This window comes from Orycteropus afer, unplaced genomic scaffold (assembly GCF_000298275.1).
Source record: "Orycteropus afer afer isolate SDZICR_OR568_19922 unplaced genomic scaffold, OryAfe1.0 scaffold00088, whole genome shotgun sequence".
In the NCBI taxonomy this organism is placed as follows: domain Eukaryota; kingdom Metazoa; phylum Chordata; class Mammalia; order Tubulidentata; family Orycteropodidae; genus Orycteropus; species Orycteropus afer.
Genome location: NW_006921675.1, coordinates 5,239,170 through 5,266,225, shown reverse-complemented (window position 1 = coordinate 5,266,225; position 27,056 = coordinate 5,239,170). Strand labels below are relative to the sequence as shown.

Here is a 27,056-nt window from a genome sequence, read left to right as displayed (position 1 = left end):
CTTTTGGTTTTCTAACTCCAGGTCTTTGCACATTTCATTAAAGTAATTGACTTTGTCTTCTCGAGCTGCTCCTTGAAATCGTCTGTTCAGCTTTTATCTTGTCATTTCTTCCATTTGCTTTAGATACTCTCCATTCAAGAACAAGTTTCAGAGTCTCTTCTTATGTCCATTTTTGTCTTTTGTTCCTTTCCTGTCTTTTTAATGACCTTTTGCTTTCTTCATGGATGATGTTCTTGATGTCATCCCACAGTTGATCTGGTTTTTGGTTATTGGTGTTTAATGCATCAAATCTATTTCTTAGATGGTCTCTAAATTCAGGAGGGATATAATCAAGGTTATATTTTGGCTCTCGTGGACTTGTTTTAATTGTCTTCAGCTTCAGCTTGAAGTTGCATATGAACAACTGGGGATCTGTTCTACAGTCAGCTCCTAGCCTTGTTTTGGCTGAAGAAATTGAGGTTTTCTATTACCTCTTTTCACAGATGTAGTCGACCTGATTCCTGTGTATTGTATTTGGCGAGGTCCACATGTATCGCCGCCATTTATGTTGTTGAAAAAGGTATTTGCAATGAGCAAGTCATTGGCCTTGCAAAATTCTATCATGTGATCTTTGGTGTCATTTCTGTCACCAAGGCCATGTTTTCCATTTATGAGTGATTCTTCATTCCCAGATTTCTCATTCCAATTGCTAGTAATAATCAGTACAGCTTGATTTCATGTTTTATTAATTTTAGACTGCAGAAGTTGGTAAAAATCTCTAATTTCCTTATTTTTGGCTTTAGTGGTTGGTGCGTAAATTTGAATAATGTTGTTGTTGTTGTTATTTGCCGTCGAGTCAGCCCCGACTCATAGTGACCCCTCCTTGGGTTTCCGAGGCAGTATCACTACAGAAGTAGGATTGCCCAACCTTCCTTCCGAGGAGTGGCTGGTGGGTTTGAACCACCATAGTAGTGTTAATTGGTCTTCCTTGTAGGCGTATGAATATTATTCTATCACTGACAGCATTGTACTTCAGGATAGATCTTGAAACATTTTCTGTGATGATGAATACCGTGCTATTCCTCTTCAATTTGTCATTCCTGGCATAGTAGATCATATGGTTTATCATTGTCTGATTCAGAATGGCCAAAAGCAGTCCATTTTCAGCTCACCGATACATAGGATATCGATCTTTATTCAGTCCATTTCATTTTTGACAACTTCAAATTTTCCTAGATTCATACTTCCTACATTCCATGTTCTGACTATTAATGGATGTTTGCAGCTATTTTTTCCCCCAATTTGAGTCATGCCACATCAGCTAATAGAGGTCCTCAAAGCTTTATCCCATCCATGTCGTTAAGGTTGAGTCTACTTTGAGGAGGCAGCTCTTCTCCCATTGTATTTTGAGTGCCTTCCAACCTGAAGGGCTCATCTTCTGGCACTATATCATAGTGTTTCAGGGCTATCCATAAAGTTTTCTAGTAATATATTTGACAGTGTTTCACTGCTATTCATAGGGTTTCCACTGGCCAGTTCTTTGAGAAATGGATGGCCTCTTCCTTCTTCTGAGTCTGTCTTAGTCTGGAAGCTCTGCTGAAACCTGTCCACCATGGGTGACCCTGCAGGTATTTGAAATACTGGTGGCATAGCCTGCAATCTCACAGCAACATGCAAGTTACCACAGTGTGACAAACTGACAGATGAGTGGCGGGTTCTTAACCATTTATGAAAAAGTCTTGAGCTTCACCCTGAAGAAAGCGAAAACAAAGTGAACTTCACTTAGACTTTTGCTATTTGGTTTATTTTCTTACAGCAGAAGGTGATTTACTACCTCTGCATATTATTGAAGGATCCAGTGGAACCACATAGGATATCTCAAGTAGTACCTGTCTTCCAGGTGAGCACAGAACACTTTTCTTAAAATTGCTTTCTCCAGAGAAATCTTCTACTTCCTTTCCTACCTGCCCCCTGCATATGCACTGCTATTTATGTTCTGTGGAAATATAAACTTTTGTTGTCAAAGTTTCTAAAGCTATTGCACAGCTATTTTCAATGAGAATTAGGATTTTAGTAATTTCAAAGTTCCTCTCTGAGGCAAATATTGGTTTTAGAAAATAATACACATTCATGCAAATTTTAGAGAAAACAATAAATATGTAGCTTCTGCCTATAAATCACCATTCATCTACTTTTTGTGTCAGTCTGTGATTATAGTTTTCCCTTGATGTCATTCATCTATACATACTAATATATACTGTTTTATGTTCTGCTTTTTAAATCATTATTTAATATGTACATTATCATGTATCTACAAAGTCCATTGTACTTATTTAAAATAATTATATAGCATTCCTCCATGTTGAAATTTAATAGTTTACTTTAGCCACTCTGTTGCTAGCTTTTTTAATTGTCATTATTTTTTGTGCTTCTTTTATTAAAAAACTACTTGTGCAAACATGATTATAATAATTACATTATAGGTATATGTTTATGTATGCATTTAAGCCTGCCTCACTGCTCTTCCTTTTTCACAGATGATTTAAAGCAGCTAAGCTTAAAAAAAAAAACAACTACATTATAATTTCAAATTATAACTACTTTATTAAAGTTCATGAATAATTTTATAGATTTTTTTTTTTAACTGTTTGTGATTGGGCTCCAGAGATTGGACTGCTTTTCCATGCTATTGGGAATTTGTACCTACTTTTCTACAATCTTGGCTAACAGTGAACTCAGCTATTTTTCAGTTGAATATATAGGTAAAATTAAGAAGTTTGTATCTCTTTAAAAGATAGACTCTTCATGTTTCCTTTTAGGTATTTCCTATCAATATTTTGTTTTAAACTAGCTATCTTCTCTATTAATTAATCTACAATTAGAACTAGAATCTAGATACTATATAACAATTCCTGGAGGAGCACCAGCTGCTCCAGGGGAGAAAGATGAGGCAATCTGCTTCCAGAAAGATTTAGAGTTTAAGAAACCCTATGGAGCAGTTCTACTCTGTCCTAACAGGTCACTGTGAGTTGGAATTGACTCTATGGTAGTGAGATTGGATTGGAACAATTTTTTAATATATTTTGTGTAGCAATCTTCTGTTAAAAAGTCTTTCCATTTATGTTTTTCCCATTCTGTGACTGTTTTAGTTTTAGTTGCATTAAATTTCATTTTACAAAATGTTTTTCAATATTTACATGTGAAACTACCCTTCTGGTTTTGTGGACTCCATCTCTGCTTGTGATGCTCCCTGAGAGGGTCTGTGCTTATTATTCTTGCTTACTCTTAGATATAGGTCATGAAATTTAGACAGATTAAAAAACTCTCTTTTGAGCTCCTGCTTCACAGAATTTACGGACTAGGTGGTAGGCATAGTTTTGGATTCCTCCCAGAAAGGTGGTGTGAGGCCTGAACTTCGCGCTCTCTGTGCTCATCTCTCTGCCATTTACGTCCCTTGATGTGGATGAGACATTGCGTTTTCACATGGATGTAGCACCACTGAACACTCTCTTATGTTCATCTTGACTCTGCATTTCTCCCCTTTGGAATTCAGAGTGCCAAGCCCCGGCTGGACTGCTTGATTGAAGTGTACAAGAGCTGCCAGGAGATCCTGGCACACCAGAAAGCCACATCAGCAAGCCCATGAGTCCCAGCATTCAAAAGGCCAGCATTGTCTTCCATGGAGATGACTCTTAAGCCATAGTAGCTGGTTCATTTTCTGTATTCTAAACCAGCATGTGGACACAGTCCTAGGAACCAGTGTGGACACTGTGGATTTCAGAGCCATAGAGCAGATGACTGGAAACCTAACTCATTGTGTGATGTTGAGCAACGAGTTTCTGTGTATTTTAGTGTTCCCCTTGTAAGGTTTTGTCTACTTTATCAACTGAGGGGAGACTTTAAGAAACGATATATTGCAAATAATATCAGCAAAGAGCACTTTTGTAAGATTCCTAAGCACATTCAGTTTACTTTTTGTTGAAACTTGTGGACAGGACAGTGGGAAACTGCTATCACATCTCTTGAGAGGAAAGGCATCATTTCCATGTGCATACCACCCCTGTATAAAAGTTAATAATGAAAAAAAAAAAACCATGCCTGGAGGGCTAGCAGGAAGAAATCCCTACAAAAGACCATTCTCTGTCCACCTAGCTCCTGTGTTCTGTACAGGGTTAATTTATAACTCTTTTAATAAACACATCTCCTTCCAAAACATACACAAAAATTGCCTGGCTCAGACAGCTGCTTTTTATTGACAAACACGATCATGGCATTTCAGTCATGGGTGTCAAGCACATGAATACTTTTCTGTTATTCAGCATTATCTATAGTTTCAAAAGCTTGGTTTGCCAAGTGGGATGAAACAGACAAAAGTTCAGGCACAGATTTGACAGTGGTTTCTGGACATGGGACTTCTGTGTCAAAAAAGGATAAATGAGGACTACAGAAGCCTTTGTTGACAAGAAGCCACCTTCTGTATAATGTTAGTAAACTAAGAGGATTCCTGAAGGGTTGGGAAGGAGAGAGGGTAGGGAGAATAATGTGGCCTCAAGTTCAGAACACAACTCTACTCTTGTTTACTCTTTCTTTGGAATCCTAATTTTTTTTTAAACTTCCCTCTCTGGGACATAATATCCTCTTTGGTCCTAGAAACATTCAAGATATTTTAAAATCAGAGTTGTAATCTCTTTTACACCAGCCCAGGAGGGTTATCCAGGAATTGTGGTATAGGTAAGATGTGACTTGTTCGAGGTAGAACCATCTCAGCTAGATCCCCAAATATGGGTGGAAAAGGTGAGAACAGAAGTAGGAGATGGCCTTCCAAAGTCAAATTAATTTATAAGAGGCAGACTGATGTGTTTCTTCATCATGCTTGTCAGTTTAAAGAGTGAAGGAAGGGGAAGCTTACAGCAGCTGAGGTGTTTAGATAAACTAGTTCCAGTCATGCAGGGTGCAACAAGCACACATTGTCAGGGTTAAAGGCTTGGTTCTTGGATGCTATTGCTAAACCCATCCCCTTTTTCAGCACTTTACTGACAGATATCAAGACCACTTGAGAGCTATGAAATAAAATTCATTTTCTCAGGTGTTAGAAAATCAGAGTGTAACTCTTTCGTTTTGTTTTTTTGTTTGTTATGGGAAGGTAGAGACAATCCCATCATGACAACAAAAGGTGAAAGAAAATTGCAACTTCTTTCACCTAATGGTATTAGTATAGAACAGATACTACATTTGTGCCCCCTGTCCTCAAGCTAATCTCAGCAGAAATTTGTCAGAAGTCTTGAGGAACACTCAGGGCCATGAGCCTGGAGGGGTTCTCTCTCTGCTCCTCACTCATCTTTGTAGCCTCTCAGCACAGCAAAAAGCAGCGTACATTTGCTTGGACTTTCAAAGAGTGGGGAAACAAATGATTACCACCTCCTCTACAGTAGTGAGCACAGCCTTCACTGAGCTCGGTCCAGTCACTAAAATGAGTGGACAGAGAAGGGAGAAGTCAGATTGGACCACCCCCTGCCCTTGCTTGGACAGCGTGTAGTACTGAGCCTTGCTTATATTCCAGTGTGTAAGGTAACAGTTTTAGTCTTAGCAGGGATAGCATGTTCTGCAAAGACAGGAGCCTCTGCTCCAGAAGGGGTACTGCAAGCATCTGCTTGCCAGGGAAGGGGGAGGGTGAGTCTATTCCTTTTTATTCATCCCTGCCAATACCTTAAGCCAGCACCTTTCTCACTAAGGAAGGAAGTCCAGTTTTAATAAGTTCTGTTAGAGGTTCAGTTATCCTATCCTGTTCAAGGATGTTGGGAAAATTTCAAGTATAAAACTCCAAGTAAGGACCATAAATATACATTGTAAAAAGTATTAGTTTCCCTGAGAGTACCTTGGCATACAGCACTGATGCCCTCAGGTACAGGGGACCATTCTGTGTCTATATCTACAATAAGGTAGCAGCCAGAGTTCAGTATTCTTGTGGAAAAAAGTGAGTGGTGTTCATCACTGGGTCTGGATTCTTAAAAGTTGGGCCCTGAAACATAAGGCACCTGGAGAATAAAGGCCTTGCAGACAATGAAATACTTAAACATTTCACAGAATAAAGCAAGGAAGGGTGGGGGACAGTTAGACCCTTCACAGTAGTATCAGATGCCCCAGGATATACAGCTATTCCTATAGGGACCAGGTGGGGGGTGGGGGTAGGAGAAATTTCACAGTAATGTTGGCCCCCTGGTAGCACGTGGAAGAGAAGCAAAGAACTGTCGTCCATCCAGTTCCCAAAGTTGGCGGGAAGCAGGTGAGTTGGTCGGTGGTTTCACAGTTGCTGAGCAATGGTTCATGTAGCTGGCCATGATGAGGGTAGCCTCTGCAATCTAAGGAGCAGAGAGACAGAAAGGAATTAAACTAGCTCTGGCTTAAAAACTGGCTTTCTCACTTACTAGTGATTACGTTAGGTGCCTAACTTTCTGGGCTTCATTATCTGTTAAATACCCAATTGGGAGAAAATGTCTAAAGGGGATCATTACTGTTAGCTTCCTCTAGAGGCCCAGTGAAATGGGCATCTTGTGGTCTAGAAGTGCCCCAAGATGCATAGTACTCCCAAGAAAAGGAAGATGGAGCCATTCTGCTTAGACTGCCTACAAAGCTGGGGAGGGGAGCCTTCTTGGAAGAAAGTGTTTATATCCTCTTGTTTGGCAGGAGTGATATTAAAAGGAGGAGAAGGTTCGGCAAACTCCTACCTTAGGATTAAAAGTAGAGGCAAAAGGTTTCCAATTACTCTGAAAAGAGAGTCAAGAACTACAAACCACAACTTTTTAGGTTTTTGAGCCTCTGTAATTGTTATTTTTGCTAGTTAGCATTCCTGTACCAAACCATAAGGAAGTGGGAGCACAATGGAGGCTGTCCCACGTTGTGGCTAGTGTTGGGGACAGGAGAACTCAACGCAAGTGAGAATACCCCTAAAAGAGAAACTGGTCTGGGTCTCCGACCTGGTGAAAGGAAGGAAAGAGAAAATGGGTCTGCATAGTGCTGGGGCTTGAACGAACTGAAAATGGTAAAGTGAAAAGCACAGTAGTAGTTGGACCAGAGTTACTTCCTCTCCTATTAGTCCTTTCCACCTATTAACTCAATGTTGTTATGTCCTATCGAGTCGAACCCGACTCATAGTGACCCCTCCTTGGGTTTCCAAGGCAGTATCACTACGGAAGTAGATTGCCCACCCTTTCTTCTGAGGAGTGGCTGGTGGGTTCGAACCTCTAGCCTTCTGATTAGCATTCAAAGGCCTTAGGCACTATGCTACCATAGGTCCTACTAACTCAATAGTGACTACTAAGATGTAACTCCACCTGAACCCTTTGGAGTATTGATTATAGACAAGGCCAAATATTTTGTAAGGGGGAAAGGCATTTCTAGAATACTATGATGACCCCAGTTTCCTCTAAGCTATAAGCCCCCCACATCATAACAAAAGAGTAAAATGTTTTAAGCAAACTGTCAGACACACCTTAGGAGTAGACATGTGGAAGAGCAACTTCTCAATATGGCCTTTTCCAGAGCTCTGGTCTGGAATGGATCTAATCACAAGCATGAAGTCATCCCGGCAGCCACCAAAGGTAGTCACTGAAGAGTAGGGGTAAGTGATGTGCACTTGCTGTAAAAAGGAGCAAGTTAGTTCTAGGGGAATTTCCCACCTGGCTCCTGACCTAGGAACCATCATCTCTCATCTCTTCTAGGCACAGGTAGCCTTCCCCAGGAAGGAAGAACTCTGAAATGGGCACAGTTTGGAGATCTACATCTTGAATATCTAGAAGCTGTGTGTAGATTTTATAGGACAGCTATGCTTAGGCAGGGTGTGGGGAAGCCATGGTCACTTAGCTCAATTGAAAGAGAAGAAAAGATAGTGCTCAGGAGAGGTGGGGTCAGGGAGCTAACCCTCATCCCTCCATACCATAGTGTTGTGATCCAGGATGCTGACACCATCTTCATTCACAGCAATCCACACCAGAGTGTTCTCTTTAGAAGACAGCTGGACAGGCTGGCAAACAGAAAAATCCCATCAGATATATCCAAAGCATATGGATTCTGAACTTTGAGCTTTCTGAGGAAGAAGGCATCTGCAGGAATCTGCTAAGCAGTCATTTCCATTCTTTTTCTCATCTTGGAGAACTATAAAATGGTGTTTATTTACTGGAGTAAATACTGGGCAAATCTGCTGCAAAAGACTTCTTTAAAGGTTTTAAGAGCAAAAATGTCACTTGGAAGACTAAAGTATACCTGACCCAAACCATGGCATTTTCAGTAGCCTCATAAGCCTGTGAAAGCTGGACAATGAATAAGGAAGACTGAAGAAGAAACGATGCATTTGAATTGTGGTGTTGCTGAAGAATATGGAACATACCATGGACTTCCAGAAGAACTAACAGATCTGTCCTGGAAGAAGTACAGCAGGAATGCTCCTTAGAAGTGAGAATGGCCAGACTTCATCTCACGTACTTTGGTCATGTTGTCAGAAAGGGCCATTCCCTGGAGAAGGACATCATGCTTGGTAGAGGGTCAGTGAAAAAGGGGAAGACCCTCAATGAGATGGACTGACACAGTGGCTACAACCATGGGCTCAAGCATAGCAAGGACCGTGAGGATGGTGCAGGATCAGGCAGTGTTTTGTTCTCTCATACACAGGATCGCTATGAGTCAGAGCTGGCTTGACAGCACCTACCAATAACATTTACTGGAATAAACAAACAAGACTGCTTATGACAGCCCCATATGGCCTTTGGGCTCTGACCACTTACCTAACCATCCAGTGGTGGAGGGGACTGAACTCTTGGCATACCTATAACTCATCATGCCATAGAACAGTGGTCAGGATGCTCTGTGCTGCAGATAGAGGCCAGCCTTGCTGCCTTAAGGGCACAGGAAATAGGGTGTTTCCTCCTAGTTAAGACTGATTCACCTAGAGTCTCTCCCAGCTGAAGTGCATCTAGTTTCAACAATTTCCTAGGGGACTATAAAAGAAATATGAAAGCAAGAATGCAATTTTATAGGCTTTTAGGCCCTACCAGTGAGAAAAATGACTAGTGGGCTTTTTTCCTGGAAGAACTAATTTTCACTGCCAGGGCTGTGGTAGAGTAATCCAGATTTCCTGTCTTTCCTTCCTAAAAGTCTAGGAAGAGGGATGGACATGTCACCTTTATTGGAAGCTTCCCAATCTCCCAGACTAAATGCTCAACCCCCCCCCCCCATTTTTTAATAACACCTGTATACTTTTCCTTCATAGCACTTGAAACAGTTTATAACAAAAAAATTTAAAAGATACTTACATACTCAAACCCATTGCCATTGAATGTATTGTGGCAGCGACCCTACAGGACAAGGTAGAACTGCACCATAGGGTTTCTAAGGTTGTAAATCTTCATGGAAGCAGACTGCTTCACCTTTTCTTCACAGAGTGGCTGGTGGGTTCAAACCGCTGACCTTTTGGTTAGCACCTGAATGCTTTAACTATGCCACCAGAGCTCTTTTACATACATACATACATATATATGTGTGTGTGTATATATATATATAGAGAGAATGATTTGATTCTCTTCCCCATTAGATAGGAAGCTCCATGAAGGCAAGAACTGTGTCTCATTTGCTCCCCTTGTAACCTCTAACAACTAACACTACGCCTGAGACATAGTAGAAAGACAAGAACTATTTGGTAAATGATCTACTGAGTATATGAATGTCTAATGTCTAATAGGTAGCTTTAAGAGGATCAGTAGCTTTGCAGGCAGGATAATCTGATTATGTATTAAGTTCATGCACATTAGACACCCATTGAGAAAAGTTCCAACTGATACTACTATTGATCACCTGGCTTTTATGCAAGTTCAATGAACTGTTGCCTAAGTAGCTGGATTCCCTTATGTGCCATGTGAAGCTATTAGAGATTTATTTGTTTAGGTTTAGCATTGGTCTATCATTCAAACTTTTTTTAAAAAATGAAAGGAATGAAATGACATATTAAGTCTGAACTCTCATGTGTGAATTAGTTGATCCTATCTTTTCTTTCATGGGTAATATTGACAAAGAAGTCCACATAGGAAAGATGAGGCTCACGCAGAACTAAATCTGGCCCAGAAGCAATGATTCTCAACTCTTGCTCTGGACTTTGGAAATCTGGGTGGCGGTGGTGGTGATTAGGTGCCGTCGAGTTGGCTCCAACTCACAGCACCCTTATGTACAACAGAAAAAAACACTGTCTGGTCCTGTGCCAGCCTCACAATTCTTGCTACACCTGAGCCTATCATTGCAGCCACTGTGCCAATCCATCTTGCTGAGGGCCTTCCCCTATTTCATTGACCTTCCACTTTACCAACCATGATATTCTTTTCCAGGGAATGGTCCCTTCTAACAACATGACCAAAGTAGGTAAGACAAAGTCTGGCCATTCTCTCTTCCAAGAAGCTTTCTGGCTGCACTTCTTCCAGGACAGATTTGTTAGTTCTTCTGGCAGTCCATGGTACTTTCAGTATTCTTTCCCAACATCACAACTCAAAAGCATCAACTCTTCTTCGGTCTTCCTTATTCATTATCCAGCTTTCACATGATATGAGGTGACTGAAAATACCATAGCTCGGGTTAGGTGCACCTTAGTCTTCAAAGAGGTATCTTTGCTCTTTAGCACTTTAAAGAGGTCTTTTGCAGCAGATTTGCCCAGTACAATACATCATATGATGTCTTGACTGCTGCTTCCATTGGTGTTGATTGTGGAACCAAGTAATAAGAAATCTTTGACAACTTCAATCTTTTCATCATTTATTGTGATGCTGCTTATTGGCCCAGTTGTGAGGACTTTAGTTTTCTTTATGTTGAGATGTCATCCATACTGCAGACTGTAGTCTTTAATCTTCTTCATCAGTAAGGGTTTCATGTCATCTTCACTTTCAGCAAGGAAAGTTGTGTTGTCTACATATTGTAGGTAGTTAATGAGTCTTTCTCTAATCCTGATGCCACGGTCGTCTTTATATAGTACAGCTTCTCATATTATTTGTTTAGCATACAGATTGAATAAGTTTGGTGAAAGGATACAACCTTGGCACACTCTCTTCCTGATTTTAAGCCATGCAATAACCCTTGTTCTGTTAGAACAACAGCCTCCTGTTCTATGTACATGTTCCTCATGAGCACAATTAAGTGTTCTGGAATTCCCGTTCTTGTCAATGTTTTCCATAATTTATTATGATCCACACAATTGGATGCTTTTGCACAGTCAATAAAACACAAAATAAACATCTTTCTGGTATTGTTTGCTTTCAGCCAAGATCCATCTGACATCAGCAATGATATCCCTTGTTCTACATCCTCTTCTGAATCCAGCTTGCATTTCTGGAAGTTCTCTGTCAGTATACCTCTACAACCATTTTTGAATTATCTTCAGCAAGATTTTACTTGTATGAGATATTAATGATATTGTTCTATAATTTCTACGTTCTGTGGGATCACCTCTCTTTGGAATGGTTACAAATATGGCTCTTTTCCAGTCAGTTGGCCAGGGAGCTGTCTTCCAAATTTCTTGGCATAGACAAGTGAGTCCCTTCAGCATGGCATCTGTTTGTTGAAACATCTCAGTGGGTATTTCATCAATTCCTGGAGCCTTGTTCTTCACCAATTCCTTCAGTGCAGCTTTGACTTCTTCCTTTATTACCATTGGTTCTTGATCATATGCCACCTCCTGAAGTGGATGAATATTGACCAGTTCTTTCTGATACAGTGACTCTGTGTATTCCTTCCACCTTCTTTTGATGTTTCCTGCATCATTCAATATTTTGCCCATAGAATCTTTCGATATTGCGGCTTGAGGCTTGAATTTTTTTTCAGTTCTTTCTGGAGTATGCCAGAAATGAGTGGCGAGATAGTGACCCCTGGTGGTTGTTAGTGTGAAGGCAGGGGCTGCAGAGTGCACTGGCTCAAACATGGCCAGATGGACACAGACGTTCAAGGAGAAACTTAGGACATTCTGAGGGTGTGCACTACTTGTAACTGCTGGTACTTACCCGAGCAGTAAAGAGCTTAGCACCAAAGAAGGGCCATTTCCGGGCCACGGTCAGGTAGATGCGGATGCACTCGGGAGGGGAGCAGCCTTGCAGTGCTGCCCACTTTGTGGTCAGCATATCTGCCAGGTGCCTAGTTTGGACAAATGGAGAGAAATGGTACCAGTGAACTCCCAACATGTTTTCACTGCAGCTCATGCCTCCCCACAGCGACATTCTCCAAGACCTCGCAGCTTACCTCAGCTGTTCAGGGGGAGCCCCATGTCTGTAGCGCCTTGGGTAGAACCTGTCTAGGACCTGCTGGAGGAGATGCTGAGTCTTGGCAGGCAGTGTGCCCCCAGGGCCTGGTAAGATAGGCTTCTCTAAGTCTCCATATTCTACCTGTGATAGAAACACATGGGGAGACCGTCAAGAATCTAGAGCTGGGTGAGGTGGGAGTCTGCTAGAGAGGTGAAATAAACCCATTACTTGATTGGTGAAGTATGGATGGATGTGGAACAACACTTACGTTCAGAACCTTTATCTCAAGTTTCATGGACACTGGAGAAACAACCTTAGCTCCTAAAATATTAGAGATTGTCCAGACCAATTCTCATTTGTAGCTCAGGCTAAGTGCCCATTATCCAAAAACACAGTTAATTAGTGGCAGATAAGGGAAAAGAATGTGGAAATTCTGGCTTCTGATCCAAAAAGCTTATAAATATGGGACACAGGATTGAAAATGTAGAGCAGTATTCCAAGTGTGGCCTCTGGAGTTGGACAGCTGGTTGAAATCCCAGCACTGTCTTTTACTACCTTTGTGACCCTGATCAGGATACTTAAACACTCAGAGATAATACATGTAAAACGCTTAGCACAAGGCTCACTATAGAGTATAATAAATGTTTATTATTATAAAAATCAACAATTATTATTTGCCTTCCTTTCCTAGCGTGTCGGTTCAGACTTTCTTATGAGAACCTGAAGGTGTCCCAGATATTTTTGGCAAGATAGGCTTCTAAAGATAACAGGGAAAAAAGTCAAAGTCTGGTTGTGAGTTCCTATTCTACTTACAGCATGTGATAGTTTACAAATATTATCACGTACATAATCTCATTTGAGACTCAGAACAACCCTGCAGGGGCAGGCAGGGAGGTAATTTTGTTTTCAGTATACAAAGAAGGAAACTAAAGTACAAAGTAGTGACTTGCCCAAATTCTTACAGCTAGACATGGCTAGGACTGAGACGAAAGTCTCTGGAGTCCAAGTCCAGTGTTCTACACGTAGCCTGTATCTGCAGCGAGTCAGCCTCTCTCTATAGCCAGGGACAGCAAAGCTGCCCTTGCAGCATGGGGTCTGCAGACTCACCTGTTTCACACTGCATAGTACATTCCCCCGTGAGTCCAAAATGGCAGTCTGACACTTCCTGAACAGAAGCTTACCTGGGCCATCAGGGCAGCCATCTCAAGAGCCAGTTCCTTATTGACAGGAAATCTCCCTGCCACTATCTCTCCACTAGTTTGGGAGGCAAGCAGCAGCCGCTCTCGTTCAGTCTCCCCTTTGACTTGACTCCGAAAGTACAGCCTGTAGGGAAGAGAATAAGAAGAGGCCAGGACTCAGCTGGGCTCCCAAACAGGGACAGGGCTTTCCTGGGATCTGTTTATCTACATTTCCAAAAAGGGAAAGTACACTTTGTATCTTTTGGTGCGTGGAATCACAGCTTACGAGGGAATTAGATGAGTTAAAATTCAAATACACTAATGGAAATTATTTGCCTGGAGACATACCTGGGATGGATTTTTTAAAATTGATTAAAAAGTCAGGATATCTACTTCTGTATTTCCTGGAATAAATAGGAGCTATTTATTCTTTAGCTTTAAATATTTGGTACCCATACGTTTTGCCCTTGGGGCAACCCATAAGCTTAGTCTGTTTTCTTGGTGGGTGTGTGCAGTATTACAAAGGTAGGCTGAGAGCCTGAACTGCCCAGAGCCTCACAGAGAATCAGGAGCAGAACTACCTGGGCCCTGATTGATGACCACCAAACAATGTTTTGTCTGTTTGTAGGCCCCTCTACCTGTCTGGGACCAACTGTACAGTTAGGGAGGGGCTGAGCTGGCACCCAGCAGCAGCCCTCATATTTGGCCCCACCCTCAGCCAGTGCTCAGGACCTGTTCTTGTACATCAGCTTCACGATGCGTGTGCCACCCTCAGACTTCCCAGGATGCAGCTCCTTCAGGGCTTGTTCCCACTTGGAGATGGCATCACAGATCTTGAGGAGGCAAAAAAGGAAAGTCAGAGAAGCCTGTGAAGAGGGGAAGCCAGGTCCTGAACTTGGACAGAGCAGAAGAGCAAGCTTGAGTGACTGTCTTCCTGTCAGGAAGCTGACCTATGGGGCCTTCCATTCTCAGGACCTGAGGTGTGTGTGACACCTTCAGGAAGAGACAGAGCCCTGTATATGATGTGAGTCACAAAGGAAGGGACACTGTCCTCACTGGCCTGAGCATAGACCCTCTCAGTCAAAAAATATGGCCTCCTCATATTTGAGGCTCCACGCCCATTCCACTGACTGCCATTCTCTTCTCCAACAAATATACCTAGGCCTACTATGTAACAAAGCCTTACAGAGGATGGGAGCTTTACCAAGAAGACATGTGGCATAGTTATGCCAAGCAGTGGTAAGAGACTATAGAAGCCTCTGTCCCATTACTATAAAGAAAGCAGATACTGACGATGAAATACTCACATTCATTAAGTGCTACAGCACATTCCCATAAACACTTAACATCCTCCATGGCACTAATCCCAGACCACAATACAAGGTATGTCTTTCTTAAATTCCATTCAAGGGCCTTTGTTTACAGAGGTACCATAGGATCTGTGCCCTTCAATTTTGAGTGTACCTATAAGCATAGCACTGGTCTTGCAGACAGGGTATAAGGGCAGTGCTGATACACAACATGACTTCTGGTGGGTCTAGGCAGACAGATGTCCATCTATGAGTGTATGCAGGCTCAACTGGAGCTGCTGCTGAGAAGTGCCTTCCTGTCACTAAGCTGAAAAGAAGCTTTTCTCCTGAATGCTGTACAGCCACTTGAGGAAAACAGGGGTGTGGAGATCTTGTTTCCAGAGACATGGGCATACAACAGCTTTTCTCTGCCCACACAGGTATGTTTTAGGATAGCACAGAAATGCTGACCCTTCCCAATCAAGAATCTGTGTCTTTATGACCTTGGGCTCAGCACCCAACGGGTTGCCGAACAGTCAGGCGCCCACTAGACATGCTTTCTCTCCACCACCAAGGCCCCTAAGCTAGGAGGTGGCTCAGGAGGTGTCAGTCAGCTTAGTGGGGAGACTATTACCTTCTCACTTCCTTGGAGACAGTGTTCCAGGTCCCTGCCAGAAGGATCGTCCGTGAAGAGGGAAAAGCCAGAGTGGGAGGATTTTCTCATGCCTGTCTCCTGGTTCAGCCGCTGGAGGAACTCATCAACTGTGGAGGAGCCATCAAAACCCACCACCTGAACAAAGAAAGGCACCCTGTCTCAGAGTGAACTTCCTGAGATGAGCTTACCGGGGCTATGTGTACAGGAGGTGGGTGAGGTGGGAGCAAGGGGGAATGCAAGAAGACAAGAAAGCTGGTTTCCATATTCACATACAGAGGGAAAGTACTTAAAGACTGTGTGTCTGCCCCCTTGTAAATTGGAATTGGGCATAAACTCTCTTCCTCTGTTACTGTCAAGCTTTTGAATGCCCATGGCCATGCCACTTTCTTGGTCAGTGTCTCAGCTCCTCTGTTCATGCAGTGTGGGTTCAAAAAATCTACTTACAGGGCACCTTTCATCTTATACCAAACCAAAATAAACCCAAACTCACTGCCGTTGAGTAGATTTGACTCATAGCGACCCCTCCTTGGGTTTCCAAGGGTATATCTCTACAGAAGTAGATTGTTCAATCTTCCTTCCAAGGAATGGCTGGTGGGTTTGAAACACCAGCCTTCTGGTTAGCAGTCAAATGCCTTAGGCACTATGCCACAGTAATCCCCATTCCTCAAACCCAAGGCCCATCATTTTGCTGGCTTGCCACTTAAGACTCCACCAAGCCTAAGAAGGCTTAACATCCACCTAGACCAAAGGTATTCTGTGCAGCAGGAAGATGAGGAGACTCAGGGCAGGGACACACCCAGCCTCCTAACCTGGTAAGTCCCATTGGCAAAGTGCACAGGGATGCTGAAGGGCAAGGAGTGGTGGAAGGGATTACGCAGCAAGATGGACACCACCTCCATGCGAGATGGCCTGGCCTCCCGTTCCCCAGTCTGCAGAGTCCGCTCTACTGCCCGCTGGCAATAGGTGGCATACTGGCCAGTTTCATTCCTGAAAGATACAGGAGAAGGAAGAAGGGAATATCAGGGACTCCATTCATCCGTGCCACCTTGGCACCTTCAGTCCCCTATTCAGGCCTAGCTAGGGTCTAATCTGTAGGCTGGGGAAGGCTATGAAAAAAGCCCAGATTCTGCAGGTGTTAATATGTCATTCGGGGCCTGTTTGCTGCAGAATGCTGGTGTGAACATCTTCTTCCAGAAGCCAGAAGAACATGGCAAGAGAGAATAAAAACTTGGAGGCAATATGACTTTATATGGGCTCAAATATATCAAAGATCATTAAGATGGTGCAGGACCAGTTAGTGTTTCATTCTCTTATAAATAAGGTCACCATGAATCAGAGGTGACTCAATGGCAACTAGCAACAACAACAACAAGGCTTCACGGGAGAGCACCTACAAAACATTCATGGATACATGGATTGATGTGCCAAGAAGCTCATGCATGCCCAGATCTCCATGTACTATCCAGCAAATCTCAGAGGCAAGAGGTGATATGAAGCTTTTTCCATTTGGCCTCTAGTCTCCCCAACACTTCTTTATCATGCCACAGTTGGTAGGGTTAGAATGGTGGAAGAAATGATACTCACTCACCTGGGGTCTGCATGGCGTTGGAGTTGCTGTTTGACATACCAGAGGAAGTGATGCTGAGGCAGGAAGAGTGGGGCACATAGAGCCAGGAGCTGCCAGCACTGCCAAGGGAAGCAAGAACCATGGGGTGGAGGCTGGGTCTACAGTATTCCCTGCCTTCACTGTCCTGTGCTGTAGAGCCTTCAGCCCTCTTTCCCCAAACTGAGCTTCCAGCCATCTGTGAGTACTAAGGATGGCTAACTTGGTCAGCCTTTGTCCAGAATAGCAACCACACAACCTGATTGTGCATAGAGATCCAGAGAGGGCACTTGTCCTGAGGTAGCTCTGAGCATCAGTCATCCACTGACTAGCTCAAAATCTGGGAAACAGGCAAGGCTGTAAGGATATATGCCCAGTTACCTCCTCCCACCTACTCTACCTTCTAGGTGGCCCTTGCTAATGGCTGTCAGCTGCTCTACCCCTGGAGATAACTACCTGCATGAGGGAGTACTTCTGAGGCGGGCGACAGCTAGTCTGCTTCATGAGTTGACAGTAGATCTCACTCTGCAGCTCGGGGTGAACCAGGCACACCTGCAGTGCCGTCTGGGCCAGGGACACATGGTAGTCCACTGAGGCGGCTTCTACAGGCACGTTGATGAAGAGCTGGCAGGACTGAGAAGAAAGGATGGTGGGCACAGGAAGATGGAAGGCGCCTTGATCACAGCCCTCTTTATGACAGTGGAATGGTATCTGACTCCAAGGGGAGAAGTGAACAGGCTGGGCCATTCTGCCAGGGATTCCAGGAGGCTCAAGTTCCCTGACAGCTCCTTTTAGAGAGGGAGCATTGTCACTACTTGTGAGAAGCTATGCTTGCTGAAAGGGGCTACTTTGGGATAAAAACTTCTGTAAGATATTTACATTACATAAGACATGTTCATTTAAAAAAGAAGAAAATTCCAACAGGCACAAAGAATATTCTAAAATAGGTTGCTAAGCTCTCACAGCCACAAACTATGTAAATCTGGCCTTTTCTGCTGTTAACTGCAGGAGGAGGGGAGCTCCTCCAGGGAGAGTTTTCATTGCAGCTTTCCAAGGACTAGTGAATAATATCCCAGAGCTTCTTTCATACCAGTAGCTCTCTTCCTAGAGTGAGGATTACATTCCTGCCACAAAGAAAGCAGTGGACACCCTGTGGGACTTTCTTTCCCCTCCTCACAGATCCCTCTGTGGGCTACCCTATAATTGCATGGATCTCTTTCACTGAGTATTAACACTGCAGCACAAGCAGCATCAGGCAGCACCTGGGCACATGGTATGGGCGTAACCAGCCAACGGGCCAGGGCTCTGCTCCCACATTACCTTAAAGAGCTTGAGGGCCTCCGTCTGCAGGGCCTCTGAGGGCAAGGTGGTGAGGGAGGTATACAGCCCATCCTTACTGTAGCACAGCATGGGGTGCCTCCACAGGGGGGAATCTGTCCAAAGCGGGGCACCAGAGAGCTGCAGCAGTTACCGCTGATGAGAGAACCCACCTCCCACCCCCATTCCCACTTTAATCTGTGGGGAAGGCAATGGTTTAACAGACAATTGTGTGGGGTTTATCATACCTAATGTGTGCTATGCAGTTGTGGACTACAGTTAACACACAAGCATGACTACACAGAAAGGTGGCTACCACTTTACTCATGGAGCTACGACAGGAGTATGTGTGCAAGGCTGTGGGCATCTGAGTGCAAAAGTGTGTGCGCAGGGCAGGCCTCATCCCTGCAGTTATCAGATCTGGCTGGCGAAGTATAGGTATCAGCCTCAGATAAGCTTCAGAGCAGTCAAAAAGGAGCATGTTTTGCCTTTAGTTAGTTCCTTAAGGCCAGTAGCAAAATAAAGCAAAATGAAGACTCCAAAACACCCTAGGGTTAGGTGAACCTGATCCCAGTTTAGGCTTCATCTGTTGATTAACAAACTCTAACTATAGATTAACCCTCTGCCCAGCCAACAAAGCTGTAGGTTGAACAGGGTAAAACATTTACCCAAGTCACTGGAAATTCTGCTTCCCAAATAACCGCCCCCATATACAAACAATGGTCACTTCAGTATCTTGACCAAAAACATAAGGGCCCTGGAGGGTGGGATGGGAACTCCCCTCTGAAGTTTCCACACTTTAAAAACAGCTTCAAAAGAGCCCTGGTGGTAAAATGGTTAAACACCCTGCTGCTAACCAGAAGTTTGGCAGTGTGAATCTCTGCAACAGAAAAGACCTGGAGAATGCTCCCATGAAGGTTATGGCTTGGGAGACTCTATGAGGCAGCTGTACTCTGTCCTGTGGGGTCACTATGAGCTGGAATCAACTTGACGGAACACAACAACAACTTTCTGTGTTAACTGAAAACCTGTTTTCAGCCCATGTTTAAAGAACTGATACTATTGGATGGAAACAAACAAAACCAGCTTCAGGGTACAGTAGTGCTTTCTTTGGATTCTTAACCAACAATCACTCAGCCACTACCCTCCAACCCAAGCAGTGATGGCCGTCTTTGCCTTACCTGGATCTCCCTCACCATCCATCAGTTTTCCGATGAGCTGCTCATAGGCAGTGCCCACCTTGGCACTGCTACCACCTGCAGCCACTGTGAGGTGGTAAAGCCACGTGTCCTAGAAGGGGATGGAAAACCATCTGATGGGGAAGGGATGGGAGGAGTACAAGCAATTACTCCAAAAACAGTTCCTGGAAGGTGCCAAGGTCATGGTGAGGTTTAGTGGTTCAGGTGGCACAAGTCAAGACCACTAGTTTCTAAGAAGAAAGACTTGGGATCAGGTGAACATGAACCCAAACTTCCAACCTTGTGGTCCTATGTTGATCATTGGGAGTGAATTCAATATATAGCAATGTGGTAGTTAAGGTTGTGTGTCAACTTGGGTAGGCCTGGTTTTGAGTGGTTGGGCAGGCAGCTGGATGTAGTTATTCCCCTGGTAATTATTAACTCCATGATGGATTCTACTGGGGCAGCTGAGTAGCTGCTTGAGGGATGTTGTCTGCTCCCTGTATATAAAAAGCAACTTTGAGGAAAGTCTCCAGCTTTTGGCATACTTGAACCCTGCATGTAGCTGAGTCGTTGTTCAGCAGCCTGCCATGTTGTCTCCTGATCTTGGGACTCTTGATGCACTTGAATCAGTGGCCTGCCGTGTGGTTTGGTAATACCAGGACTGTACCGTTTTACTTGTCAACTTTGGGTTTGTCAGCCTCAGCAGCCAGCAGCTGCCTGAGTTAAGAAAAGCCTGCAGCTTCAGTGGGTTGGGAGCAAGAGGTAGAGCTGAAGCCCAAGACTGAGGGGCTTTCTCCCAGCCCTTAGAGCCTGGCACTTTGAACTTGGACTTCTAGCCTCCAAAACTGTAAGAGAAAAACTCCTGTTTGTATAAGCGATCCACTTGTGGTATTTCTGTTAAAGCAGCACTGGAAGTAACCAAAATGGAATATTCCCTTTCAGAGAATATTTGTTGATAAAGTATCCAAGAGGGAAAGACACCTGAATTTTAGGAAGCTCAGGTATAAAAGAGAAGAGAAATTGATATCAAAGGTCCAAGCTTTGCCGTGGAGGCCCAGCCCCTCTTACCTTTTCATGCTTGGTGCCAATGAGGAGATAGGTGGGGCTGTGCTCTGGGGGGTGGATCACCAATGTGCAATGGGAGGAAAGCAACCGCCCAGTCCCTCCGGCCTCATAGTCCTCATCAGAGTCACAGGATCGATCTACTTCCTCTATCCGCGCATCCCGCATGGGCAGATGGCCTAGGGGTCGCTGTGGACAGGAGTCTTTCATAAATGGGGGAGTTGTGGGAGCTGAAGGAAATTCCTCTCTCTAAATAAATCCTTAGGCTCTGTAGGGCTGGGAATCCTGGAAGTGGACAGGATGACAGGATAGGGAGAGGGAGACTGTGGCATCCCAGCCATGCTGGGAGCAGCATCAGGTTGTTTGGGCAGCACAGATGGACTGTACAAACAGAATTCACTGGTTGTGCACTCAGGTGGGATCCAGCCAGCTAGCTTCTGTACTTGTTAGATGGAGGACAACATAAAGCTGAGGACTGCCATCAGGACATGGAACCATAGTAATGTGGTCTAGAGGAAGTGGAAGAGTAGGTGCTGTTGGAAGGTCTCACCCAAACCCTAATAAGTACCTTGTCCTCATGGCTCCGGTAGTAATAGAAGGTTTTTCCAGTGAGAGCACACCAGACCAGCTTGGAGTGGCCATGCTTTACCTGTATGACCAAGATGAACTAGCATTATTAAAACTAGGTTAACTCTGGGAATAAATACAGGGCTGGCAAAAGGAAGCCACAGGGAGACAGATTTCAAAACTTAGAGTCAAACTCAGTTCCTTAGTGGAAAGACCACTCAGACTCCCCACTAATAGGAACCACCTCTTTCACAGCCAGGGTGCGGTGGTGCACACCATGTGACACTCGCCCATCCTTAAGCTGCTGCTGCTCAGTGACCTATAATCTGCCATTAAAAGATCCATCAGGCCAATCAGATTTCCTCTCCCAGGAATATGATCTATAAAACATAGATCATATGAGTTGTTAAGAAGCCATGAAGGAGGTAAGGAGGCCATAACAAGCTTGAAGCCCTTGGGCAAACAAATTATGAGGGAACAGAAACTGCTCATGGAGAGACAAGAATGATGTACACACACACTGAATGGAAGAGCAGAGCCAGAGAGAGCCTGTGAGCACTGCTCCTGCTTTTAAAGCTGTTTTGGTTCCTGATGGCTTTTGGGTGTACTTAATATTCTTGTTAACTTCCCTTCTCTGGGGTAACAAGTGCTTTGCTGCTTCTTGCAACCAGAAGACTCCTAACTAAAATGTCTTTAGAGCAGGCCTCTTTGCCCTGGATATATAATGAGATCCTGTGAGTCTTTAAATGGCCATACCTACCCCCGCCTAGGTCTTTGCTTCCCACTATTAATACTGAAAAGAGCCCTTGAGTGCTTGACTGTGAAATGAGAGGTGGGTGGTTCTAACCTACCAGTTGCTCCTCAGGAGAAAGATGTGTCACTCTTGCTTCTGTAGAGATCACAACCTTGGAAACCCTATGGGGCAGTTCTACTCTGTCCTATAGGGTCACTATGAGTTGGAACTGACTCAGCAGCAAAGGGTTTTTTTTTTTTTTTGGTATTAATTATAAGGCTTGGTGGGAGAACAAGGCAGGTGTGGGTACAACCCTTAATAACCTCAAAATGGGTACCAAGACATTCCTTTCCCAACCCTTTCTTGAGCACAGCTATTGTTCTAATAGCCCTGATCCCTGTTTCTAAGAAATCATTCAGCATCAGACCGTGTTTGAGGACCAACTGCTAGTCACTATGAGGAAGTTCCTGGAGAAAGGACCTATATATGAGTAGGGAACCCACCACCCCTTGGCACTCCCACTCGTGGTTCCCATAACCCTCAGGAGGCTCATTCCTCCCCATCAGCTATACCTTTACCTTGGTCAGCCAACCTTTCACAGTGGGCTTGGTGCCACCTTGAGGTAGGGCTGGAGGCCCAATGGCCTGGACTTTAAGCAGGCTCTGCAGTACTCGGATCCACTCCTCCAGCAGGCTGGGTGAATCAGCCGTCAGGTAGTAGGTTTTCTTCTCAGAAATGAGCTGTGGCAGAGTGAGGGATTCAGGTCAGGGGCAAGGAGGAGAATGGAATAACAGAGACCCAGCTCATATCTCTGAACCCACTGGGCCTTCCTACCCAGTTACTGCCTCCCTTCTTTTCCTCCCTTCACTCCATGTCTCACATTCCACCTCCTCTTCTTCCTTTCTAATACCCACAAATTAGGATCACAGCCAAATGTTGATACAATGTCTTTCACCCATGCTTATGTTGCCCCAGCTTTGTCTCCACCATAGCCATATCTGAACCAGCACCCCTATTGTCTAAAATATAAACTGGTAGGAGCATGTTCACCTGGAATGTCTGTGCACCCTCCCCTCGAACAATTTGGCAACGCGAGTTCAGTTCCACTTGACCTTGAGGTTTCCGGATGACATCACTCTAAAGAAAGGAGTGGGAAGGAGAGAGGTTACAGTGTGGAGACTTCCCAGAGCGGCATCATTCACCCTCATATGTTTCCTGGGTTAGGTATGATGGGTAACTTGTTCTAGATCCTGCTCCTAACTAAATGGAGCAATGATTAGGGCTTTGGGTCGTTTTGACCGAGGCTTCAAGAAGAACAGATTGAGGACTGATGACTGAGCTGTAAAGTTCCTTAACTGCATCCCTTATACCAAGAATGGCAAATAAGTGGCATATATGTCACCATTACCCTTTCCAGTGTCTACTGCAGACATATAGCATGCTTTCACACTGAGTAATACAGCCCCAAAATCCTTAACATGGTTCTCCAGGAGCCATTACCAATCAACTGGAGTCACATAACAGATGATGCCTTTTTGCCTTCTTTAAAACATTGATTGTCAGGGAAGTCCAGTCATACTAATTCTCAATATTCAAGGCTCCCTAATTCCAAACCACTGCATTTTGGGAGGAAATAGGTGGAGGAGGCAGTGGGCTTGACTGTTAGAACAATCAAGATGACATGAGAGCAGCCTGGGAACTGCTCCTTCACAGGACCAGACATAAGAAGAAACCAGCTTCTGAAGGAAGAAATCGCCAAGCCTAGTGGCCTGGGAACTGTCTTTGACCAAAGCTGTGTCTGGGCTGAGCTGTGTTAATTTCCCCAGTGCCTTATTCATTGAGAAAACCAGTGACCAACCCCTGGCTGATGATCCATGTATGGCTTGAAACCTCCAAGGTGTACAACCAGGCTGCCTCTCCCCACCTGCCAGACCTTTGCCCTTCTGTTCTTAGGCTACCTGCCCCTCCTCTGGCCCCTCTCTCACAGTTGTGGGTCCAGGGTGGAGTTATTTTTAAATTTTATTTATTTTTTTTTAAAAATTTATTTTTGCAGTGTTTTGGGGTGCAGTTCTTTTAAGTACAGTCTTAGGGGAGGAGGTCTTACCGGAGACTTGTAGTACATAATCTGCCCCTGTCTCAGGACAAACCAGCGCCTCTTCCACGTCTTCACCCGGCTCCCCATTTTTAGCAGGTAGCCTGACTTCTCTAGTGACTCCTGCAGGGGGTGGATGGATGAAGGGGAGAAGGATGAATAGAAAGGTGAAATTCCTTGGGACTCCTGGATGTTACACAGGCCAAAATGGTCCAGTTGAATCCCTGTTTCATCATCAATTAAAACAAGTATTGAGCACCTACTATATGTATTTTCAGGACACCATGCCCTGGTGAGGGCTCAGAAAACTAAAGCATGGGTGCTCCTGCCATGGAAAGGCTCCCATGCTGACTGAGGAAGACAATGCCTCACTATGAAAAGATGGCAAATTAGGGACTTTAAGAGGGAGAGGAAGGCCAGGGAGGGCTTCAGGAAAGGGCCAGACCTGAACTAGCCTCTGAAGGAAGGTCAGTTTCAGACAAGCCAAAAGGTAGAGAAGGGCAATCCAGGCAGCACCAAAGGGAAAGAGGGCAAGGCAGGCTTGGGGAGGTGGAGACAGGGTGGCAAATGGTGTAGAGCAAGGGCTTGGGAACTAGATCGATCTGGCATATAGTAGCCTGTCTCTGAGGCTCCAAGACTCACCTTCATCTGTAAAATGCGGTAGTATTCCTTAGCAGATTGATGAGGACAAATGAGACAGTGCCTGACACATTGTAAGACCTCAATAAATGTGAACTTTCATTAGCATACTGAGGTCGATGGGAGGATAAAGAGCATGTAAATGCCTCATGTGTCCTAGTAGGCTCCATCTCCTTCCTTCCTTCCAGGGTCTGTGTTTGCCTGACTCCACAACTGTACAAACCCAGCCTATTCCTAATGGCCTCACATTAGTGGCAGCCCTGTGGTCCCCTCCCTTCCTCTCCCCTTCACTGACTTCAGGGCCCCAAGACTGTGGGTCTCACACAGCAGCTGCCTGTGGCTAGTGCTGAAGATAGAAAGTCCTCTCTCCCTATGGCCCTGGGTCTGCCCCCATCTGCTTCCCAACCCCCACACTCTTTGCTCACCCCGCCTAGGCCCAGCCCATCGGTGGAGTAGGATGAGGTGCGCTGTAGTTTGTGCTCAGGCTCTGAGTAGTCACTGTCCAGCGAGCAGGCATCCGGGGGGATGGCATAGTCGCCTTCAGAGCTCAGTGAGGACATAGAGACGCCTGGTCATGAGAGGAAGAGTCAAGGCCCTGGGTCCCACACCTCCCCAGCTGGTACAGTCCAAGAGCTATAAAGCCTTCCTCACCCACCCTGGGACTCCCGAGTATAGGGCTGAGGATGGAGCCCTGGGGGGGGGCAGTGGGCACAGAGCAATCAGGGACCCCAGTGTACAACTGTCCATATAGGAGATGAGGTGCCCCATTGCCTCTCACCCCTCCCTTCTTGTACCTCTTTTGATGGCCCGGGGACTGCCCAGTCCACTGGTCTTCCTGGACTCAGAGCAGGAGACGGAAGTTTGGAAACTCGCCTGAGAGCTACAGTCATCATCGGACCCAGAGGACTCATCCACAAAGGGCATGTTGCTGATCTGCGTGGCTCTCTGCAAAACAGACCCCTTCCCCACTGCAGCTGAGCTGCAAAACAAGTCCCACCCAACCTGTGGCTGTGCTCCAGCTCAGGTTCCTAGGGTATGGCCATCCCAGGCTGTCTGGGGCAAAATCGATGCCCTGACCCAGATGGGCACAGAAACTGCTCCAAAGGGCTCTGGAAGCCCTATCTGCTTGACTCCTGTGTCCTTATCTCCATGCTTCAATTTTGGGCCTTTCTGCCCCACCCACTATCTTCTGCAGTTCCCAAAGGAGCTGACCCATCCAGGCTGTTGTGGCTCTTGGCCCCTGCCGCTAGGGGGCAAGAGTGTCATACCATAGGCCAACTGTGGGGCAGGAGCTTTAAAATGTGTGTGGACATTGAGACAAAGAAAACATTTTCATCAGGAGACTGAGGATCCTCAATGTTGTTGAGTATGAAGAAAAGGTATTCCATAATGTGATAAAACCTTTTTAGAAGATAATTTGGCAGTACCTACCAAAATTTTAAAAATGGAGAGTGCAAATGGTTACACAAGTTGAAGAAGGTAATCAGTTTCACTTAATTGTAGATATTGAAATGGTATGTGTTCTGCTGCGTATATTCTCAACAACAAATTAAATATTTAAAAAATGCATATAATTTGTCCAGAAATTCTACTTATAACTATCCCTTATAGAAATATGTATATGTAAGTACAGGCATACCTCATTTTATTGCACTTCATTTTATTGTGCTTCACAGATAACTGTGTTTTCTACAAATGAAAGTTTGGTAGCAGCCCTGTACCAAGGAAGTCTGTTGGAGCCATTTTTCCCACAGCATGGGCTTACTTCACGTGTCTGTTACATTTTGGTAAATCTCAGTCTTTCAAATTTTTTTCACAATGTTATCGTACACTTAACAGACTACAGTATAGTGTAAGCATAACTTATATGCACTGGGAAACAAAAAAATTCGTATGACTCGCTTTATTGTGATACTTTATTGTGGCGGTCTAGAACTGAATGTGCAATCTCTCTGAAGTATGCCTGTGTATGTTTATGTATTATGTTTAATATTAACATCAGTATTATAAACACACAATATAATAAAAAGATATATTTGCATATGATATTCATTACATTTATTTTAGAGAACAACAGGGACATGAGCTGAATGTCAATCAGTGGAGCATAGGCTGAGGCCATTATGGTGCATCTGTACCAAGACACAGTGGACAGCAACATGAAGAGGTACAGAAAGATAACCTGACATGGTTGAATGAATGAACAAGTATATGTATAATATGATCCCTTTTGTGTAGTATGTCCACGCATAAGAGAGAAACAGAGAGACAGAGAGAGACAGGGAGAGGGAGAGAGAAAGAGAAGCAATCTGTATTTGTAAATGTATCAGGTTTACAGAATAAATACCAAACCACTAATGATAGTTACCTCTGGAAACAAGAACTGGGGAAAAGCAAAAGGAAATTGCCCTTTTGGCTCTTTTATTCTTTTATGAAAAGTTTTACCCAAGGATTACAGTTATAATTTCAAAATCTAGTAACAAAAAGAGAAAAAATGT

The 27,056-nt window shown here is 44.3% G+C and overlaps 2 protein-coding genes across 2 annotated transcripts in view; one reads left to right on the top strand and one right to left on the bottom strand.

Moving 5' to 3' along the window:
* The window catches only part of PIGH (phosphatidylinositol glycan anchor biosynthesis class H), a 12,551-nt gene extending 8,926 nt beyond the window's left edge, over positions 1-3,625 (top strand). The window contains exons 3-4 of the mRNA XM_007942305.2: positions 1,796-1,879; positions 3,533-3,625. Coding sequence (XP_007940496.1) covers positions 1,796-1,879; positions 3,533-3,625 — 177 coding nt within the window. The remainder of the gene's footprint in view (positions 1-1,795; positions 1,880-3,532) is intronic.
* A 2,551-nt stretch (positions 3,626-6,176) lies between these two features.
* The window catches only part of PLEKHH1 (pleckstrin homology, MyTH4 and FERM domain containing H1), a 72,115-nt gene continuing 51,235 nt past the window's right edge, over positions 6,177-27,056 (bottom strand). The window contains exons 9-28 of the mRNA XM_007942353.2: positions 25,353-25,503; positions 24,984-25,126; positions 23,932-24,042; positions 22,878-22,964; positions 22,406-22,567; positions 21,096-21,176; positions 20,534-20,716; positions 19,466-19,574; positions 18,288-18,400; positions 17,424-17,600; positions 16,953-17,050; positions 16,174-16,351; positions 15,344-15,499; positions 14,153-14,253; positions 13,424-13,565; positions 12,241-12,383; positions 12,006-12,135; positions 7,913-7,999; positions 7,469-7,615; positions 6,177-6,338 (exon numbers count right to left, since the gene is read on the bottom strand). Of these exons, the coding sequence (XP_007940544.1) occupies positions 6,177-6,338; positions 7,469-7,615; positions 7,913-7,999; positions 12,006-12,135; positions 12,241-12,383; positions 13,424-13,565; positions 14,153-14,253; positions 15,344-15,499; positions 16,174-16,351; positions 16,953-17,050; positions 17,424-17,600; positions 18,288-18,400; positions 19,466-19,574; positions 20,534-20,716; positions 21,096-21,176; positions 22,406-22,567; positions 22,878-22,964; positions 23,932-24,042; positions 24,984-25,126; positions 25,353-25,503 (2,661 nt within the window). The remainder of the gene's footprint in view (positions 6,339-7,468; positions 7,616-7,912; positions 8,000-12,005; positions 12,136-12,240; positions 12,384-13,423; positions 13,566-14,152; positions 14,254-15,343; positions 15,500-16,173; positions 16,352-16,952; positions 17,051-17,423; positions 17,601-18,287; positions 18,401-19,465; positions 19,575-20,533; positions 20,717-21,095; positions 21,177-22,405; positions 22,568-22,877; positions 22,965-23,931; positions 24,043-24,983; positions 25,127-25,352; positions 25,504-27,056) is intronic.